The sequence below is a fragment of the Malaya genurostris genome, chromosome 1 (assembly GCF_030247185.1).
Source record: "Malaya genurostris strain Urasoe2022 chromosome 1, Malgen_1.1, whole genome shotgun sequence".
Classification (NCBI taxonomy): Eukaryota; Metazoa; Arthropoda; class Insecta; order Diptera; family Culicidae; genus Malaya; species Malaya genurostris.
The window spans coordinates 137,491,405-137,513,549 of NC_080570.1; the positions used below are offsets into that span (position 1 = coordinate 137,491,405).

Sequence of the window (22,145 nt, forward strand, 5' to 3'; positions counted from 1 at the left end):
AACTTTTTTATTCTTCCGTATAATCTTCATCTAGAGCGACACACTTGATCCATCGGTTCTTCAACATGCTCTTAGCAAAAAAAAACATATTTGTCAAGGCCTTCGAAGTAGGCATCCGTTTCTGCAATGATCTCGGCATACGACGAAAATTTCTTTCCCAGGAGAAACCTTTTCAGGTTTTGAATTAGATGATAGTCGCGGTCTGGAGAATACGGGGGATGGAGGACCAACCCGTACCGCAAATCATTCAATTTCGCCGATGCTTTTATGCATGAATGCGCTGATGCGTCTTTTTCCATAGCTTGATGAAAACTAGAACTCGTCCAGTAGAACACTAGAGGGTCAATTGTCATGAAATTTAGTATTGGGTCGTCTAGAGCAGTGATTCCCACTAGGCATTAGCTCATTTTCAGTGGGTAGTAAACTCAAAATTGTTTACAGGTGGGTAATGTGTCGCAAATAGTGGGCTTCGATACTTGAAAAAATCTTTCTGAGAAAGACCCTAAGTAAAATGTATTCATAACAAGTTTATATAGACATGTGGGTAATTCCATTTCAACATATTCTTGTGAGATTTATGAGAAAGAAAACGAAAACAGGAGGATGAAAATTAAAGTGCTGTTACGACCAAGAATTGGTCACATAAGAATGAGCGTAAATAGTTTCAATGTTTCTTTAGAAATTCATGTCATGTCTATATTCCAATTATTCAATTCTTACAAAATACAGAAAAAAATTCTGGTCCTGATTCAACATCCAGATGATCAGAATGATTTTAAGAATTCGAGTCCAAAATTTTGTTTAGAATCCTGAGGTCAGATCCAGAATCCAGATTGAGATGTTCGGAATTCAGGTCCGTAACCTTGCTTTCCGGTTCAGAATTTAGGTTCTGTTCCAAAATTTATGTCAGGAATTCAGACCCAGAATCTAGGCCAGGGATCAGAACTCATTCAGTAGTTCGGGTCTATAACCCAGGTCTAAAATAGAGGCCTAGAATTCGGATCCCGATTTTCGCTCAAGAATCTAATTCAATGTTCTGAAACTAGGTCCAGAATACAAGTCCATCATTCAGGCGAAGAGGTTCAGGATCTAGTTTCAGGTTAAAAAACTCTGTCAGGAGCTAATTCGGGGTCAGAACTCTGGCCCAGAACCAATGTCCTGAGTCCAATTTCAGAATTCATATCCATAGATCCAGAATTGAAGTTCAGCATCCCGTTCCAGAATTCAGATTCAAACTTAAAATTGTGGTCCAGAGTCAAAGTCCCGATTTTAGGTTCAGAATTCAGATTCTGCACAGATCACAAATTCATGGTCAGAGGTTAGGTCAAGTTACTCAATTCAGGTCCAGTTTCTGAGTTCCAATTATAGTACGGAATCCTGGTCTGGAATTCAGATCTTGGCTTAGAGTCCATGTACAGAATCCAGGTCCAGATTCGAAATCCAAATAAAGAATTATGTATCAGGTTCAGAATACAGAATCAGGATCCAAGGTCAGAATGCAGGTCCAGAACTCAGACCTAGAAACCAGGTCCTTAATCATGCTTTAAAACTTTGGCTTTGAATCCAAGTCTAGAGTAATCTTTCTGAATCCAGCTTCAGGTTCAGAATCCAAAATCAGGATAAGTTCCAGATTAACGATTTTGCTGCATTTCCAATATCTCTGTCAAAGCTCCAGAATCCTGCTCCAGATTTAGACCCAAAACCTTAATAGAGATTTCAAGCCAAGAAATTAGGTTCAGGTCTAGAATCCAAATCCATGCTAAGTATCCAATTGTAGATTTCTGCCTCAGGTTCAGAATTGTGGTTCGAAAACCATATTCAGATACAGAAACCTTGTCGAATATCCAAATCCAGGGTCCTGGCTCAGAATCCTGGTCTAGGTTTAGAATCTCTATTAATAATTTAGGTTCAAGTTTATAATTGAGGAACCCTAGATAACTCAGGTCAAAAATCCAGGCTCAAACAAACTCTGTCAAAAGTACAGAAAACAGAATTCTGGCACAGAATCCAGGTCCAGAATCTTGGTTAAGGTCTCTGTCAGGAGTTTAGATTCATAATCTAACTCCAGGTCTAGAATCCAGATCCATGTTCCGAATATAAAAACTTAATTCTACTTCAAGTTTAGGATCCATATTCGAATCTCTTTCAAGAATCCAGGTTCAGATTCAGTATTCTGATCCAGAAACCTTGTTCGATAGTTCAGTATTCTAATCCAGTGTTCAGGACCAGAGTGCAGATCTAGATATCGCTTAGTTATTGTAGGGTGAGAGGTCTTAGAAGTTTTTCTAACAATCATAGTTCTGTAATGCCGAGGTCAAAAATATATGACTCATCGAGAATACCAGCTCTTCGAATAATGCATTCCAGACAAAAAAGAAAAGTGTTCAAACGATTTATTAAATTTTCAGTTGGTTTGACATAAAGCCGCCATAACTATATAAAAGAAGTATTTTTTATAAGAAGCACCCTAACTTGGGATATGTAAACCGTCCTGATATGAAAACGGTTAGAGATACAGATTCAATATCTTGAACAAAGTTGCTTTAAACTGATTATTCTAAATTATTGTTGATGGATGCATTGTTATATCTCATCCATATTTCTTAATAATTTTTTTAGGACCACCCTAGAACCACTATGACCCAAAACGCAGTTTATTAACTGCAACTTATGTCCTGAAGACTTTAAATCTCTACAACCAATGATAAAAGCGTAAACAATTGTTTCCTACTTATTTTGCTTTCTGGACCAATCTGCAACGCTATGAAGTATTCCCATACTTTCCTTAAGACAGTCGAGGGAGATTATACAATGTTCATTCACACAAATATTGCAACCATAAGCTTTCCAGCTGACTGTTGTGCCTTTGGACGGCTCAGAAGTGGTTCACCCCGGCTGCAGTCCACTCTGATGGTGATCGTTTCGATTCCGGAGTGAAGTGATGGATCCATGTTTCATCCATTGTTAAATATCGTCGCAAAAATCTGATTTATTTCCTGTAAACATGACCAAACACTGCTCTGAATGAACAACACGTTGTTGTATATGATCGACTGTTAGTTAACGCGGCACCCACATTGAAAAGAGCTTTATCATGGTTCATACAATTGTAAACACACTTCCACTTGACGGTCTCAGCTATCTCACGCAATTTCAAATTACTACTAGGTATCACAAATTTGTGGACTTTTTCGAGTAACTACCTCAATTGGACAACCAGAACGTTCACTATCATCGGAGCCTGTACGACCATGTTGAAATTCAACAAACCAATAACATGGATGGAGCAGAGTCCAGATAACATGTTTGAAGTCATTGGTGAGAGCTTGAACAGTTTTTTTTTATCAAGAAGCTTTTTTGATAAATCAGTTTTGTTTGTTAATTTATTAAAGTAACGGCTCCAGTAGTCATCTCATATGTGAAAACCATTAGTTAGAGTGAGTCTTCTGTTTCTGTTCGATAGATTGACCATAAGGGTAATATGAAAACAAGTGAAAAGATATTGAATCCTGGTCCAACTTCTGGCATAATTGACAATCGAATGCTCAGCAATCTAATATTCCTTCACATCAAATATGCAACCAAACTTAGATCCCTTCGGGAATCTCGAAACAGCTAACATCTTTCGAAAGAACCATTAATTGATTTTCGTTTCCCAAACCACCTCGTCGCCTAATTGCCGTTTACGATAATCTTCTAAAAAAAACCCGGACAAACCGGTTCGACTTGGAAGACCACGAAATCAAAACGCATGCCATAGCTCATCAATTATGTAGTGCAATTCATCTATTCAGCCAACTGCCCAGTTCTGATTTTGTGCTCCAGTCAACAGATAACTTCCGTCAGCGGATGTTTTCTGCAAGGTTTCTTCCCATTGTTCTCTCCAACGCCTTCGAATTTTTCCCCATTGAATTCTCTTTCTTGTTATTTTTTTTCTTTTGGTATTCGTAGGCCTGGGAAAATCGACGGCTTGTCCTTGTGTTTATCCTACTTCCTACTGATTCGTTTGAGCGTTTCACTGGATTCAACCTCCAAAAGGCCATTCGGTGTTAATTTGACGCAGCCGGCGGATGCGATTATGTTGTTTCATTCCCTCGTCATCCGGGAAGCAAATACAGGCTAGGTACTAAGCCGCTCCCTCCACCCCTCCTTCTGGCGGTTGCTGCTGCGTTGTTTCCGCCCCGACGATTAATCGCCATTAGCAGCAAATGTGCTCATTTGTTTTGGCCATCTTTGGTGAGGGCGCGTTCGTCCTTCGGATGCAGGACCAAACTATGTCAGGCATTATTCCGAACGGAATTTCCCCGGATCTATGAGTTTTACGGAGAAATGTGAATTTAATAAATTTTACTTTCGGTGGGGATGGAAACTGATTCGTATGGCTTGGTGATCCTGACTAAAACGTTTGGGCTATCTAACATAAACCAAGGCGGACTAATCCTCCGGGATTACCAGAGTTTTGCATGCCGCCGGTCAGCAAAATTTACTGTGGAAATGAATTCATTTCCCGAGGCCATCAAACATTTACGCAACGGCGTGGCATGGAAAGAGTGATCTGGGATTCACACAGGAAAAACTTCTTCCTTTCTCCGTTTCCCGAGCGCTGGTTCCGGTCTTGTTAGATTGTTTCTTTTTGCGTTAGAGTAAACGCAAACTCGTCGCTGGTACCAGTTGTGACACAGATTTGGATGGCCGTCGGTTGCTTCAAGTCGGGAGACTTATTTAAGATTTTTTTTATAGAAAAGCAATTCATTGTATTTTTTCTAGTGATCCTCTCCTGTCGACAATGAACATACTTTTCAAGCTTTGGTGATGGTTAAAATCCTTCAAACCTAGTTCTTAAAGCTGTTTCGTAGCACCAATCTTGAGGGTAAATTGTTAGAACTTTCTAAAAATAAAATTATTAAAATTTTTAGGGAATAATGTACAACATTATGAATATATTTTAACATAATTACTTCATGAAATCTCTTCTCCAATTCCAAATATTCGTGCTCATGCCTTGACTGACACTGCTCTATAGGTTGAGGAAAGGAGAAACCAACAGTTTCCGATAGTTGAAACCACGTCTTTCTCTATGGGAAATTTTTCGAAGTTTATGATGGCAACTTTTCTCTCGATTTGCAGTGAGGTTTCGACCTGCTAGGAAGGTAGACGACTATCTTAAGCACAAGAACCACATTGTCTCTAACTTTTGTGTGGCTTTAGTAAGACCGGGAGACACTTTCGGAGGCATCCTTGAAAATTTAAGCGTTGCTGATACGATGTGCGACGTGGGACCAGCTTATTTTGTCAAACCCACAGTTTGTCCGTCCATCAGACTCGGAGCTTTTTGACGAGTTTGGATAGTTTTCCGAAAGCTGCATTGAACTCTTGTATCCGTTCTGATATACGTTCTTTTCAGTTTGCTCGTTGGTGGTTTCAGCTTTGCTGGAATCTCATCCACACTAAGTATGTCTTTATCCGAATACGCTCATAAATGACTCATTTGACTTTGACAGAGAAGATCAATTGTCTTGGCTTTGATATTCGACTCATTTTGTAAACTTCATAAACTTGGACAGCTCCGAATGCTCTTACGAACTAATTAGATAAAAAACTTCTCTCGGCTTTGGTAAGCTTCTTCGTTGATTGTTTCAGATTTAGTGAAGAGTAAATTTAATGTGTCTTATACGAAACTTCTTGACAAAATCGAACAATTCCCTCTTTTGAAACGCTTTTATGACCAACCAGGGTATGATGGTTGGAACAGTTGTCACAAATTTGATATATCGTCCTATAAGTTTCTCTGGTTTTCGGTTCAATGCTTAGGGCACTGGTCTTACAAGTCAGTTGTCATATGTTCGAGACCAGACCTGGAAGGATTTCTTAGTGTCAGAAGGATCGCAGCAGCGTGTGTGTTGTTTTTCTGTTGGATGTATTTCCATAGAGATGGGACTAGAATTGAACGCTGTGGCGGCCATGTAAAGCGAAGCATGCTTGGTTCTTCTAGTCAATTGGGCTGTCTCTTCATGTGTTTTCATGTGCAGGGTAGTTTAATTGGAAACACAATTTCCCTCCGTTTGGAGCTATCTACGGGTTCGAATTCCGCATGTCATTTTTTTTAATCTGTTTTCCTCGTTAGACACTGATCATATTTAAAACTAGCTCAAGACGGTTCTACATCTTAACAAGACTAATACAAATCATCGAAAGTCAATCGGAGGTTTGATTTGTGCTATCCGGATGCACTCAGGAATGACTAACCTCAATTTAGTTGGATAGAATACTTCCTGGCGTTGACTCCCGTCGTCGTATATTTTCTTCGTGATGATTCCAAATTTCGTGGAAGGTTAGCTCACTTTCTCTCATACGCAATCTACCAGTTTGACAAGAAACTGCTTAACGAATCTGAATATTCCTCGTTGATGGTTCCAAATTTTGCGGGTGGGCTCATTCTTTCTCTGCCACAGTTAACCAGTTAGATAAGAAACTGCTTAATGAATTCGAAGTTTCTCGGATGCTCTCAAAATTGATCAATCAGTGTTTGGCAGGCGTCCCTGTAAGTTTTCTCGTTAATGGACCGCGTATTTTTATCGTCTTTCACGACGCAAAATGCTACTACAATGATTAAAAATTAGAAAATTTTTGGATGAAAATTTTCTAGTATTGTCGATTTTTGATTTCTCAAATATTCTATTTCCATTTCGTAAGAACAATCGCGTTCAGTTTCCGATTCGATTCATTCATTAGGTAAACCATTTTCATCTTGTTAGCTTTTTACCTTTTTTTATATATATAAAAAATAGGTATAGAATTCGCTCAAACTTTCGAAAAATTTTCCGAGGCCCGGAGGGCCGAATGTCATATACCAATCGATTCAGCTCGACGAACTGAGCAAATGTCTGTGTGTGTGTGTGTGTATGTGTGTGTGTCTGTATGTGTGTTGTCAACTAAGAGGTCGAGATCTCAGAGATGGCTGGACCGATTTTGATCAAACTAGTCGCAAATGAAAGGTCTACCCAAAACGCTATTGAATGGTTTTGAGATAGGATGTTTACTTTTTGAGTTATACGGAGTTTTATGTCAAAATTTTCAGTTTTTTGACAGTATCTGTCACAATTGACCTTGAAAACAGAATATGTTTTTAGACTTAGATTCCGCACGGTAATAGCTATCCAACAAGCCATAGTTTGTTTAAATCCGTCCATTTTTATCGGAGATATCAATATTTTTGTATAAACGACTTTTCCCCTTATTCCAGCAGTAGAAGTTTTGAGCGCTGTATGACAAAGAAATGCTTGGGAGCAACGGAAAACACGATTTTTATACTGTGACATACAATTATTTCTAAGTGCCCAAAAGACTGTGTACAGCATCCTTTTTCATGACAATTTGCCTTGGACCGATTTTAGCACGGTTCGTTTTTGGCAACATAATCGTTCGAATATGGCATTTATAAACCAGATGATATCAGCATTTTCGAGTTGAAAGTAATTCCATAATTAAATTGATTTAAACTACTTACAGCAATAAAAGCTGGAAGAACATATCTTCCATATACCATACGACTCAGTTCGTCGAGATCAGAAAATGCGTGTGTGACAAATAATTTCACTCAATTTTTTCGGAGATGGCTAAACCGTTTTCTACAAACTCAGATTCATATGAAAACTAGTATACTTCCAAATTTGGATCCGACTTCTGATTTCGGAACCACAGGATGACATGTGAAACGAAATTAAAATAATGCAATTCATTTTTCTCGTAGATGGCTGAACCGATCTAAGATTCAAATGAAATCTAAGAATCATCTATGATTCAAATGAGAGGTCTTGAAATCCTATAAAAATTAGTCAGATCCGATTTCTGGTTTAGGAGATACAGGGTGATTAGTATAAAAATGTCCATTTCACATAAATTAATCAGGTTTATCGGGTTTGCAAATTTGGATAGTCGATTACCAAATAAATTTATTTCAGTTTAAGCGGTATTCTTTTTTGGATTCGGATTGTACCCCCAAATTTTAATTCGCACTACAATTTCTCAAAGATGTCTACACACTCCTCAGGTGAATTTATCTGATTTCGGCTACACCGATCTTAGAACTCCGGATCCAGTTTCGAATCGTTTCTCAAAGTTTAATCATTTTTTCAAAAAGGCCAAATCGAACTTCAAAAACAAAAATTCAAATTAAAGGACTTAAGGTCCCTTACAAAATTGGTGAATTTTATCCGATTCTGGAATTACAGATGATGAATTTTTAAAATTCATACCGATATAGAAGATGTAAATTGTTTGGCGTATTAATTTATGGCCATTCGAATCATTTTGGGTTATGCTAGTTCCTGAATACCAGCTCTGGAAGTACCATAAATAATGACGAAAAACTCTAAAGTGGAACTTACTTCGACATCTCATGGAATGTTCAATCGATTGTCACACGTTAAGATTGAAATTCGATACGATTTGCAGATTCGAAATTACAGGGTAATGAGTGATTAAAATCTCAATTTGCCGTTTGAAACAACGATAATTAAAATAATGTCATGAGAACTAAAACACCTACCCAAGTAGCATGTTAAGTTGCTGTCCTGTATATTTCTACTGATTGTACAATTTATCAAGTTAGTTTATATCACTATTCTGATAACTGTTGTGTTATGGAAAAAGCGCAATTTTTCTGTGTTGTGCAACATACTTTAAGTTCATCCGTTATTATGAACATTTATTCACAACGATTGTGCAACTGATACAAAAACTCATGCGTCGATCCCATCAAAAAGGCAGCAATAAAATCAGCGAAAAAACAATTGTGAAACTCGTGTAATCTACTACGTAATGTAAACAAGAAATGGAATGACGTTTACAAAAACATAACAAACATAATTTCTAATAAATAAGTTCCACATTTGATTTTCAATACAACTGCTCTCAACACAAACATGGATCTTGTAAAATAATCTGCACATGAAAAATGATGATGCACATATTGTAGAATTAATCTTTTGTGTTTTTGTAAATGAAAAATCGAAAACGAACTGCATTTTTATGGTGAAACATGTATTCGTACGCCCGAAATTTTCAAGCGCCTTTAAATTAACGTGTTTTGATGATTGTACACAAATTTCTGTGAACATAACAGTCTAATATTTTTGATGAGAATCATCGGAATGGTGTTTAAAATACGTGTATTAAAACATTCTTTAAAATTCTCAGACGATTTTGATCAAACTAATGTGTAATTAAACCTGAAAAATCTCGAATTGATTGTTTCTTGAATATTTTCCAATATGGCATCGATTGTAACAGTGAGTTGAATAGAAAATGGTTCACCCAACGTAATGACATATATTATCTAAATAATAACAGGAAACAATAACATTTTAATTTTTCGGAAAGAAGTTCTCTACGTTTTGTTTTTTATCAGTTTTAATCTTCTAGTTGAATTGAACAACAATTCAGTATAGTCATTTATCTTAGAGGGCCCGACTTTTGTGATACGCACTGTAGGCATTATTTTGGCAAGTCCGTGTGCTGGAGTTGCAAAAACAAGTTGCACAAGCGGTAACTATGGGAGTAACTAAGATGAAATTAACTTATCGTTCAATATCTTTGAAAAGTGATGTCAGGTCTGCTTATTTTTTTTTTCGAGAGATGAAAACCGAATACCAATTATCTGATTGATTTTTGTTTTCATTGCGTATATAACGCTGTATTCCTGCAACTTTGATGATAATAATTCCATGTCCGCAAGTTTTGCGTACAATTAAAAAATCATGCACAACTTTTTTTGCAAGTTTTGAATTTTATATCAACGTTTTTCTAAAACTGAAGAAAACTGCACACACTGATCTAAAAATTCATGAGGCAGCAAAAACAATGCGGACTCTGAAGAAATATATTTTTCACAGCAAGGGTATCAATTCGGCTTAGCATTTTTTGCCTTGCGGATAGCATCAATCATTTCACTAATTTTTCTTCCATAAGAGATTTATTGCAATTTCGACGTATATTGTGCCCGGTACAATTATGACAGGCGCTTGGAAAGTTTTTGATAAGTTGCACAATTGTTATAGTTACTCCCGTTTTACATGACGATGTAAAATTTTTGTAGAGCTTCTATTGAAACATTAACAAGTTGGTGATTTACTGCACAATTGTTTTAGATGTACTTAAAGTTGTTCTACAGCGATTTTTTCGGTAGCATTGTGAAACTTAACAGTGATAAATTGCACAACCAATTTAAATATATATTTCTAAACATATCTAACATAAATAACATTTCTAAATCAATTGTAAAACATCTTGAAAGTTCAATAAGTTACATTTGCTACTTGGGTAAGAATATCCATGCAAAAAAACACATGCGGATTGATAAAAAAAAGGTATCATCTCACTGCTAGGTGGATTAATCACGTTTTTTCTTGTGTATTTATGCATTTCTCATATAAAAAAGGCTATGTAATCACTGTGAAAATCGAAACCGTATACTATTCGACTTAGTTTGTCGAGTACGCAACATGGCTGGACAGATTTTCGAAAACTTAGATTCAAGTGAAAGGTCTCACGGTCCCATAACCTGATAATTAATTTTATTTCGATCGAACTTCCGGTTCCAGAGTAACGAGGTAAAAAAAAGTATGAAAATGCACTCGATTTTCTCAAAGACCGCTTAAACAAATTTTCACAAGCTTAAAATCAAATGAAAGGTCTTAAAATCCCATAGACTCCTATCAAATTTCATCCGAAATTACCTTCCGATTGCGAAATAATAATAAGCCGGTGCCGGTAAGTTCTTCAATTGAACAGATTTGATTAGTTGATGACCAAATACATTGATTTTGAGTATATTGGATCTTCGTTCCCGGTTCCGGAAGTCCCGAATACAGTGGCCGTATGTACCAAACAGGCATCACTCCACTGGACCGATTTCCACGAACTTAAATTCAAATGCAAAGTATTATGTTTTCATAAGTAAGTCTAGAATTTTGTCCTGTTCGGACTTCCAGTTCAGGAACTTCGAGTTCATCGTCTTATTCGTCACGAACACTTTGGCTTTTGATTCGCAGCTGCATATCCCTTGTAAAATCATCAATTTTTTTCGGAAAATTTGTCCATGAAAGCAAACTTTAACTTCGCAGAACATCTCTTCGTGCCGTCTTAGATTCAAATGAAAAGTATTATGTTCCCATAACTAAGTCTAGAATTTTGTCCTGTTTCGACTCCCAGTTCCGGAACTACAGGGTTGAGTGTGTTTGAAATGGCAGCCATTCAATTCGAGCAATGATGCAAAAACAAGGAAAAAGCACAGACTTTTATCCATGACACTACCATATTACGCAGCTTCCAAGCATTTCTTATGGATCCAGGAAAGTTACAGTCTCACAAAAAAAAAACGGAGAACTCGTTCCGACCATCTTCAAAAGTCGCCTGGGAGTAAAACCATTTCTTCTCCACCGACTGTAAAACATTACTTCTCCACATATTTTATTGTTTCCAACAGCACAGATTTTTCTCATAAAACAACAATGTTATGCAGCTTCCAAGCACTTAGCTTGACAGGTACGACTTGTATCTCAGCTTAAAGCCATGGCCATTTAGAACACGGAATAATCAAATCATATGTAACTCGGTAACGAATTGACTTACAAATAAGCTTAATACATTAAAACAAAGGTAAATCACTGTACTTTAAAGAGAAAATATAAATCATTTTTCTTCGTTTCTAATGAAAATTCGCACTTTTTTATTGATTCCTCACATCAAAAGCGGCATACCTCCGGAGTCAACTTTTTTGGCACATTTCTTCCACATTTTGGTCATCTGAGTCTTCCGCATTTTCTCGAGCTTCCGCTTCATTATTGCCCAAAATCTCTCGATGGGCCGGAACTGCCGCCAGTTGGGTGGATTTGTTTTTATCGATTAAATCTACGTTATTATCGCGTTACCACTGGATGAATTTTCCGGCTGTAGTGGCAACTAACCAAATCTAGCTAAAACTTCTCGGGACCTTTATGAGCTTTAATGAAAGGTAATACGCGGTTTTTGAGGTACTCTTTCTTCTGTTCGTCACCAACACTTTGGTTTTTGCTCCGCAGTTTCACATCCCTTGCCAAATCATCAGTTTTTAGCAAATTTACCCATAAAAGCAAACTTAAACTTCGCAGGAACTCCAAAATCTCCTGGTTACGTCTCCATGTAGAGTTTTTGACCACGAAGCTATCCGAAATCCATTGTGACGTAGGTTTCATAGTCGATGAGCAGGCATCCTTGATACTTATTCAAAACCTGCTAGTACAATTTTCGAGTACGAGTTTTGGTGATGAAACTTTGCTTCAACGTTCTGTTTGGTTGCTTGCTGGTTCGATAAAAACGATATCCTGCTCACAAACAAATTCTTCGAACGGTACTGCGAACAGCAGCGTGTTTTTGTGCGATTTCATTATCTGATAGTCCACGGTTTGCTCTGACGATTCTCAACACCTTCTGGTTAAGCTTGCGGTCATACGTCACACTACGACGCTTACCTAAAGGCGCTCGATCCACACTCTTTCGTTCCCTGAAACGTTTGAGCACATCATACACGGTTGATTGGGCGATTTTCAACGTTTTTGTGATCTTTATTGCGGACCACGTAGGATTATCAAAGTGGGAGTGCAGAATTTTTCTATCCTCGGATTCCATCTGGAATTACTTTTGACTCACTGCACGAAATATCGTGAAATTCATACCACAGAAAGTGGGCACCTAGGTAAGCAAACCGCTGCAAAAGAACTCTTGCACTGGTCACACAATACGTGATTCCGAATTCTAACTTTATTTCGGCATCCTCTGCTTTTTGGGCGATTCGAAAGTATTCGAATGTTGTTCAGATAAAGATAAAAGTACTCAACTCTCGGTCCAGTGGGTCCAGATTTCTATGGATCTAGGAAAGTTCCAGTTGACTGATGGGTCCAAAAAGATCAAAAGTAGACTTGGAATAGTTGTTGACTGGAACAGAGCTCATCATACGTTTCGGGAAGAAAAAAAAGCACAACGAAAATACAAGAAATAGAAGCTGTCACAAAATGTATGATGTTTTCTTTCTAAAATTCTATTTCGATTCTGTTCAAGTGATTCGGAATAATTGGTCATTTACCTGATAGCAGTTTTACCGAACATGCTAGAAAGCAGGCCCGTACCCAGGATTTCGTTTCGGGAGGGGCCCAAAGATGAAAAATAATGTTACTGAAGATTGCTGACGTACCTAATTCTCGGTGTGCCTTTTACGAGTGTTTTTAACAGACACTTTAAACTTTTTCACTGGAACTGTTATTGTATTACATTTCTTTACATTTACTGTCTTGTTTTTTCTGTAACATGTCTGAGATTTTCTGAATAATTAAATATCTGTTTTTGATTTCGGGAGGGGCCTGGGCCCCTCGGGCCCCCCCTCTGGGTACGTGACTGCTAGAAAGTAAATGTTCGAATCCCGATAATAAATTTTATACCTAGAGCAGTATTTAGACACCGTATGGTACTCCCAGTGATGCCAACTCCTCCAATTCTGAAACAACTTGAAATTTATACCTCAGAGAGTGGGCGCCTAGGTTAACAAACCGCTGTAAAAGAATTCTTGCAGCGGTCACTTCCCGTGCCGCTGTAACACAATAAGGGATTTCGGATTCTAGCTGGACCGAACTCTGCTTTTTGGGCGATTCGAAAGTACTCGAATGTTGTTTAGATAGAGATAAAAGTACCCAACTTACGGTCCAGCGGGTCCAGATTTTTATGGATCCAGGAAAGGTCCAGTTGACTTATGGATCCAGAAAAGTCAAAAGTCGGCTTGGAATAGTTGTTGACTGGAACAGAGCTCATCATACGTTTCTGGAAGAAAAAAAAAGCACAACGAAAATTGAAGAAATAGAAACTGTCACAAAATGTATGATGTTTTCTTTCAAAAATTCTATTTCGATTCCATTCAAGTAATCTGGACTAATTTGTCATTTACATGATAGCAGTTTTACCGAACATCCAAGAAGTTTGAACTCCGATAATAAATTTTATATTCAGAATGGTTAATAAATTGCCGCTCCTTTATCTCTCTACTCTCAATTTAATTTGAAAAAAGATCCAAAAATCAAACAAAAGATACGAACAAATTTTCGAAAAAAAAGTCAAAATTCTATCCAATTAGGAGAACCCAACTGAATAACGGAAACATCAACTCTACCAGACGGAACGCGACGCAAAGCAACTAACAGTGACTAAAAGCGCAAATTTCCTCGTACTCTAGTAAAAAAAACCCTCCAAATTACTCCTTTCGCACAAAAGCCTAACCACGCCGCAGTACGTTCAAGGCAGGCACAATGGAGAGTGGGGGGAGGAGAGCGATTAGCTCGTGGAACAACAGCAGGTCGCGTTAGCCTCAAAGGTAAGTCAAGATAGCATCTAGCATCCAACGAGCAAAGGAACGACAAACGACGAATGACTTACCTTGGGTGGGGGTGGCACGTTGCATCACCGGTGACGAGTTTCGATGGATCTGCAGTTCCGGCGGGGGTTCCAGGATGTCACGGTATTTGGATACCATCAGGACCGAGATGAAGTACACGATGGCCAGCGAGAGGAACTGGGCCTGTTTGGTTTCCTCCTGGAACAGACGTTTCTTTAGATTAAAAATTAGAGATTCTGCAGTGCAGCATGTGGGGGGCGGGGAGGGGAGGGTGAAAGGGGTTAGCGACAAATGGGAGGCACACAAGATTCAAACGGAGTGATGCAGGCGAAGTTTGTCTTGGGTTCAATCAGATACCTTGCTGTAGCTCCTCTACATCGAGTCCAAGTTTCTACTGTAACAAAGTTTGACAGACAATCGAAAGGCACCCACAGAAAAAAAAACCGTTTGAATGTTGTGTGTTTGCGCCGTACTTACCACATCCCGGTAGATAACGGCCCGCAGCCGGTTGGTGTCCATATCCTGCAGTAGCTTCTCCGGATCTTTAACCGGACTCATCGGTCCGGACAGGGATTCGATGATTGTCTTCGAGGTAGTCTGTGCACCCCGGATTAGGGCCTGCAGGTGCGCTCCACCCGGGATATCCTTCAGGGACATTCCGTTGTAGAGCCCGCGGGTTCGTTCCTTGCACTCCAGACAGTTGCGAACCGCACAAGTGCACACCAACCGAAGACACTGGCGCAGAATGCCACCACTGGACATGTTCTTCTCCGCTTCGAGTTCACCGAAGTTTAGGGAACTGGCGAAAATCAACACGTCGGCCATGTTGACCAAACGCTGTAGGAAAGAAACTGCCACATCCAAGGGCATACCTTGCGTCGGTTCCAGGACATCGAGCTCAGACTGATTTTATAGAAAGTTAGGGATTAATAGGGTTCAATGCGGAATGTGCTGGACCGCGAGAGTTACTTACGTTGGGAGATGTCGCACTTGCAAGCAATGGCAGAAGACCGCCGCAAGCAATGATTAGATTGTCGGCTAGTTGCGAGATGAGATGAACGGTGTTCACCACGAAGATGGCGTTTTCGGCCGAGTTAACGAAATCCAGAACACTCTTGGTGGAGTGAGATCTCCACACCTGGATGTCGGTTTCCAGTGAGAAAAGCACGTCGGAGAGTAGGCGCTGGTGGATGTACGACCACTTGAATTCCGGTATCCGGAACGGAGGCCGAGTAGGTCCCGGCGAAAACATTGGACGGTTTGATGTCGACTTGGAGCGTTGCTGTTTGACTGACCCGGTTACACCGGCTTCGTAGTGAGCCGGTGGAGAATCCGTAGTGGTACTAGTTGAGGCATGTACTGCCGTCTTCTTGGCGATTACTGGGAGAATGTTTGATTGACTTGTGATGGCTTTGACGGTGTCTTGCTCGATTACGGTAGCAACCGTCACCGGGGTGTCGGGAATTTCACTTTCCTCGTCATCGTCTTCATCTTCTTGCTGTTCGTTATCGAGATCTTCTTTCTGTTCGACGGTAGAAGACTCCGTTCGAGCAATCTCTGCCGAAACGGTGTCTAGTTTCACCATCGAAAGCTGTTTCTCCGGACTGGATTCGGTGCTCATCTGTTCGATTTCTTCCACCGGTTCCGGAGTTGATATCTGTTCCGCTTTTACCACTGCTTCGGAGATAATTGAATCGATCACTTCTTTCACCACCTCCTCCATTTCGTTTTGATCAGCTTCCATCGGTACCGTACCGTCGTCGTTGTTGTCTGAAGTAGCGTCAATGCTTTTCAAGCTATTTTCCACCAACTCATTCACGATTTCAGTTACCATCACCGTCACCTGTTGTTCCTCGGTTGGTACTTCCTCTTCTTCTTCTTCATGTTCTACGCAGCCTTCACTAATGCTACTTAGATTAGTATTGTTTAAATTGTTGCTATTATCACTAGTTATTGCACTTGAAGCTACACTATCATCAGTCTTCTGCGTAACACTGTCCGTACTGCTATTGTTGTTCACCGCATCTTCGCTTCCCGGTGCCGGTGCAATGCCGGAAGTCTTCAGTGATAGCACACCTTTGACCACTTCGTTCACTGCCAGTTCAATTTCCTCATCCTTGATGACCGGCGATGACGTTGCCTGCTCCTCGTTGGAATCCTGCATTTCGTCTGATTGTTTCATCAAATTTTCCGACTTACTGATGATGTCCTCCACGATACCTTCGACTACAAGTTCGGAAACGCTTTGGCTGTCCTTCAGCGATCCGACTTCCAACGCCCGCTTGAGCTCACTCTGGGATAGTTCCTCTTCCTCCTCCTCCTCTTCCAGTTCCAATTCTTCGCCTTGCTCCTCTTCCATTTCCTCTTCTTCTTCCTCCAACTCTTCCTCCTCTTCTTCATCCCCTTCATGACCATTTTCCAGGGCTTCCCTCGGTTTACTCGTATCCTCTTCCGTAATCGGCTCCGGTTCACAGATACATTTTTTCGTGACACCTTTTATAGCGGGAACTTCTTCTTTGATCTGATCACCACTACCGCCACCATCATCACCACCACCACCACCTCTATCCCCTGACCCTCCAGCGCCCCGTTCCCATCCACTTATCGTACTGATAGGCCTTTGCTGCCGAAGTGCCGGATCCGTAATGTTATCCGTCCGGTGTTTCTCGTAGTGTTCGTACATCTGTGCAAACTGTAGCTTGAACTCCTCGTAAGACACCTTCGAATGAACGATGGCCAACGTATCGACCCAAACACGCCAACCCCCGTACTCGTACTTGATCGCATGATGCAGCAACATGCGGAACAGCGAATACACCATATCCGAAAGTTTCTGTTCCTCCGAATTCTTCGGATGAATGTACGCCATCGCAATCAACCACTCCTGCCAGACGCTCATCTGCAGTACGGTGCGTCGATTTTCCCGATTGTTGTTGCACAGCAGAGTCATATCGGAGAGGAAGAGCTTCTTCACCTCCAGCAGCTGTTCGCTCTGTTTCGACTGACGGATCAGCGTGGCGACCACCTTCAGAATCATCGGATTCTCCAGCCGGTAGTGACTCTCCGGTTCCGGGTGTTTTGCGTACAGAATCTGCTGTGAGATGTGTTCGGTCATAATTTCATACAGGACGTTGTACGTCGGTAGGGACAGTGATTCTTCGTACAGGAGCAATCGCTCCGCCAGTAGTGTGTATAGGTTATGTGGCGACATGACGTCGTACTTTCGTCTGTTGGAAAGAAAAAAGCGAGAATATTCTATTGAATTACTTACCCCCAAAGGATGCAGTTCTACTCTACTCACTTATGGGTGCTCCGGGACAAGAAAAACCCAAGCAGCTTGAGTGCCTGTAGCCGGATCAGTTGACTTTCGGCTGCCAGCAGCTTGAAGATGGTGCGAACTCCGTGCTTGACGTCGAAAGCCGGCACCATCGAGCTCGGATGTTCGGACATCAGCGATATCAACATCTGCAGAACGTCGTGCAGATTTTCGTCTTCGTGCATCGTCATCAGATAGTTCAGGATGCTTTGCAGTTCGTCATCCTTGACTCCGTTGCCGATCATGATCAACTGCTTGAGGAACAGCAGAATGTAGGCCCGGATCGCCAGGATGTCCTTCTGGGCAGGTCGCGGTCCGTCCAGACCTTTCGGTGTAATGCCGGACTTGGCCCGTGGATTCACCACCCAGTAGTAGAACTTCAGTGTGTGAACCGTTTGCAGGACGGTACTAACCCGGCGCACGTTGCTGTAGATCTGAGTATCGCTGAGGAACTCCGTCGCCAGGTAGGCGTACAGCCGGGCCTGCACCGTTGCCGGAGTGTAGATCCACAGCGACGGGTTGAACAGGACGTGATCTAGTAACTGCCAGGTAAGGAAAGAGAAACAGAAAAGCTTCATTTTAACTTTGATTTTCGTCTGTCCTGCCACAAGCCGATTGTACTCTCTGGCATGCAGCAAGGATTTGGTTTCAGAGTTACGGTAAAACGAATAACGAGTATAAAACGAGCTTGGTTTTTTTCACTTCAATTTGTACTAAAATGGGGAGGGAAGAGGTCGAGAGATTTTTTCGTTTGTTTTGTTCACGTGGGGATAAAAGAGTCAAACGAACGTGCAGCCAAGTGTGGTAGCAGCTATACTAGAAGCAGATAAATTACACAAACACAAAAACGAACCAAACATACATACACGAACAGACATGCAGAAATTAAAATAAATTGAAATATTTTTTTCTTAAAATGCGATTTAAGTATTCACTAAACATCGAACCAGAACGATCTGATTTCATACGCGAGTTTTAAGTAAAAGTATTAAAGAAAAGTTTAGAATTATAAAATTCGAAAAACAAAATTTTAGAATGTTGAAAATTTGTCTTATTTTTTGTTTCGATTATGGAAGTTTTAACCTTAAGGTCATTCACCCTGTCGGGGCAGAAAAACTCCGACCCATACAGTGCGGGGTTGAGAATCGAACCCAGGCAGGCTGTGTGAAAGGCATCGACTTATTTCACAGGCTATACCCGTTCCCTCTCAGTTATTGAGAAAAAACACAAAAAATCAAATAGACAGAACTAAAAATTTCCGAAACTATAATTATAAACTGTCAGAAAAAATATAAACAAATGAAAACATAGATTTATAAAATTTTCTGGTTTTGCTTCAAAAATTTAAGGACTAAAAAAACTAAATATTTCTATAGGTGTTTTTCTTTTTTTTCGTTCTAAAAAATACATTTTTTCGTATCTATTTCTCATTTACATCTCGTTCCACAAAGCGCCTATTGTTCTAGTGCTTATCAAGTTCAATTACTTTACACCCCTTACAGCATTGAATGTAGCATAGCACCGTTCATTTTATTCAGTTGAAGTAAATGCACCTGCTTTAGATCAAGGTGCATTTGCTTCTAAGGCAAAGCTACAACAACGGTAGTTTTTTTCTGTTGCCTTTTGGACGGTATGTGACTCATTCCGAGATAATCTTATTGTTCGCACAATGTATTGTTACTGTCGTTTCGGCGGAAGACGATATATTTTTTCTAACTATTGATTCGTACAAAGCAGGAAAGCAAACTAAACGTTTCCTATTTAGTCATTCTGGTTTTGAATTTCAAATTATAAGTACCATGTTTCGGATTCAATTTTTATGTTGAGTCTTTGGAATATCAGAATTTCACTTTTCGGGCTTAAGGTCTTTTTTTACGCGGGGGATACGTACCGCGTAACTTCGAAAATCCGCGTTGAAAACAATCGCGTAACTTAGTAAATCCGTGTAGAAAAAAAACACAAAGAATTTTTTGTTTGATGCCTCAGAAATACATGAAATGTCGAGTTCTGGTGTAATCTCAAAAAATATTTTAATGAAAAAAATCAAAAAATTTCTTAGGATCAGAGAGTTGACTTAAAAATAATGTTCAAGACGAAACAAGGACACCGCATAACTTTGAAAATTCTGACCTAGAACTCATTTTTTCATTTACTTTCGATTGCTGTTTTTGTGTATTATTACAATGTTTGACTGTTGGAATCATTTCACTCATTTTCGATTTTTACCTTTCGATATTTTTTTTTTTAATTAATAAATGTAATTTTTCTTTGTCTTTCGTTAATTAATCCCCATTTCTGCTCCCGTGCCAGATTTAACATTCGATTATGAATTCAAATCAAAATTAACCAGGACTGGTCCATTTAAACCCAGCGCGTAAACCCAATCGGTAAATTTGTTTTTCCTAGGTTTTCTTGGCAACTCTAATGGAACGGAAGTCATCGCTCAGGCACCGTATTCGCCAGATTTGGCCCCCTGTGACTTTTTTCTACTTTCAAAACTAAAATATCCACTTCGGGGAGCGCGCCATGACTCGATCCAGGACATTGAAAGTAACAGGAGGCCATTCCGGCCGAGACCTATGGCAAGTGTAGGAAAAATCGGATTGACCGCTGGAATGCCTGTATTGGTTCAAAAGGTGTACTAAAATCTAAAAACAAATGTTTTTTTATTCAGCCCGGGTTAATTTTTATCAGAAGGTATGCTTGGATTTAAGGGAATTTATACCTTTCCGATCGAGAATAGGTACGAAAGAGAAATAGAAGAAAACAAAATATTTTTTTCAATGTCGAATCATACTTTTTCCATCTCTTTCCTTCAAATTTGGATTGTTATATTCACGTTTGATTAGTCTTAACTTGTTAGACTTCATTTCAGTTTGAGTTTGAAATGCAATTTCACTTTACTAACTTACACGTTTAAATGTTTAACATTGAACTTTTTATTTTCCATTATTTGGAATCATTTTTTCATCAATTTCGAATTTTGTTTTCTAACGTAAAAATTGCACTTATTCTTTGTCCTTAACTGATCGATCTTTATTTTAGCTTGCGTTCCAGGATTTTAAATTTACACGTTTAAATGTTTAACCTTAAACATTTTATTGTCAATTGATGGAATTTTTTTTCAATTTCAAATTATGTTTTCTAAACAAAAATTACAATTTTACTTTGTCTTTAGTGGAATGATCTTTATTTTCGCTTCCGTTCAGGTATTTCAAATTGAACGATTGAATTTTTAGAACTAATGTTTTTATTCTTTGCTTTCAGGTTTTACTTTCGATTTAGGATATTGCATTTCTGATCTTATATGTTCGGATTTGATTTGTGATTTTGAGTTTCTTATTTCCATGTTTTCAGGAATCAGAACAAATTGGCTCAGGCGGCACGTTCCTTGTTATAATTTTTTAAAGTTAGAGCTTTATTAGTTATTTTCTAAAGTATAATTTATGATTTTATATTCAAAAACTTTATTTTATTTGTATTTTTTATGCTCGACTTTTAATTGTTGTCCACATTTAAGATTTAAAATTTCATCAGCCAGTTGATGGTCATAAGTTACAAGCAAATAACATAAAATTCGGGTGTCCTAGCCGAGCATCACACAGGAAGGAATAGGCTTCTTTAAGCGAATGCCCAAGAAATGAAACGCAAGTTAGGAGTTTTGGGGAAATAATCTTCGACATTTTTATATTAAAAAAATCTCTTTTTAATCCACCTAGCGGTGTGATAATGCCTTTCTCTTGTCATTTAAACAGTCTCGTTGGAACTTTTTTTTTCATTAGGATAATTTCTGATACGAATTTGAGCAGATTTTTAACACAAACTCATTCCAATTGTTTCAGTTAGTTCAGAAAAGCGTGACTGAACGCTTTCATCGCATATTTGACAACATTTTCGAATCTGAAAGTAGCAGCTATAATACATTTGAACCTGATCATTCGTTACTTTCTGAAAAAATACTTATAGAATAAAAAAACGCGTTTCGTCAGTTATTTCACTTATACCATTATATCTCCGGAACCAGAGCCATTTGAACTCCGAACTAAATTTGTTAAAATCGGTTCAGCCATCTCCGAGCAAATTGTGACGAGAACAAAAACGCGTTTTGTCGTTTTGCACGTCACTCATGTCAGTACATCCACCGGATGTGACAGTCATTTGATCTTCGAACTTGATTTACAGCCCAATAGTAGCATTCGAACGAGCCTAAGTTTGTTAAAATCATTTTAGCAAGATCTGAGAAAATTGTGAAAAAAAATAGTTTTGTCGGTTACGTCACTTATGCCAGTACATCTCCGGAACCGGATGTGATAGTCACTTGATCCTAGAACTTGATTCACAACCCAATAGAAGCACCTTAACGAACCTAAGTTTGTTCAAACGAGAGAATTGGGAATAAATTAGTTTTATCGC

The 22,145-nt window shown here is 39.2% G+C and overlaps 1 protein-coding gene across 18 annotated transcripts in view; it reads right to left on the bottom strand.

The window, feature by feature from the left end:
• LOC131425894 (neurobeachin) overlaps positions 1-22,145 on the bottom strand; it is a 241,630-nt gene that overhangs the window by 36,771 nt on the left and 182,714 nt on the right. For 8 of the 18 annotated variants that reach the window (XM_058588154.1, XM_058588150.1, XM_058588160.1 and 5 more), the window contains exons 12-15: positions 17,718-18,304; positions 15,390-17,643; positions 14,894-15,319; positions 14,458-14,629 (exon numbers count right to left, since the gene is read on the bottom strand). In XM_058588154.1, coding sequence (XP_058444137.1) covers positions 14,458-14,629; positions 14,894-15,319; positions 15,390-17,643; positions 17,718-18,304 — 3,439 coding nt within the window. The remainder of the gene's footprint in view (positions 1-14,457; positions 14,630-14,893; positions 15,320-15,389; positions 17,644-17,717; positions 18,305-22,145) is intronic. The other 10 variants (XM_058588151.1, XM_058588161.1, XM_058588163.1 and 7 more) reach the window with 3 other exon arrangements.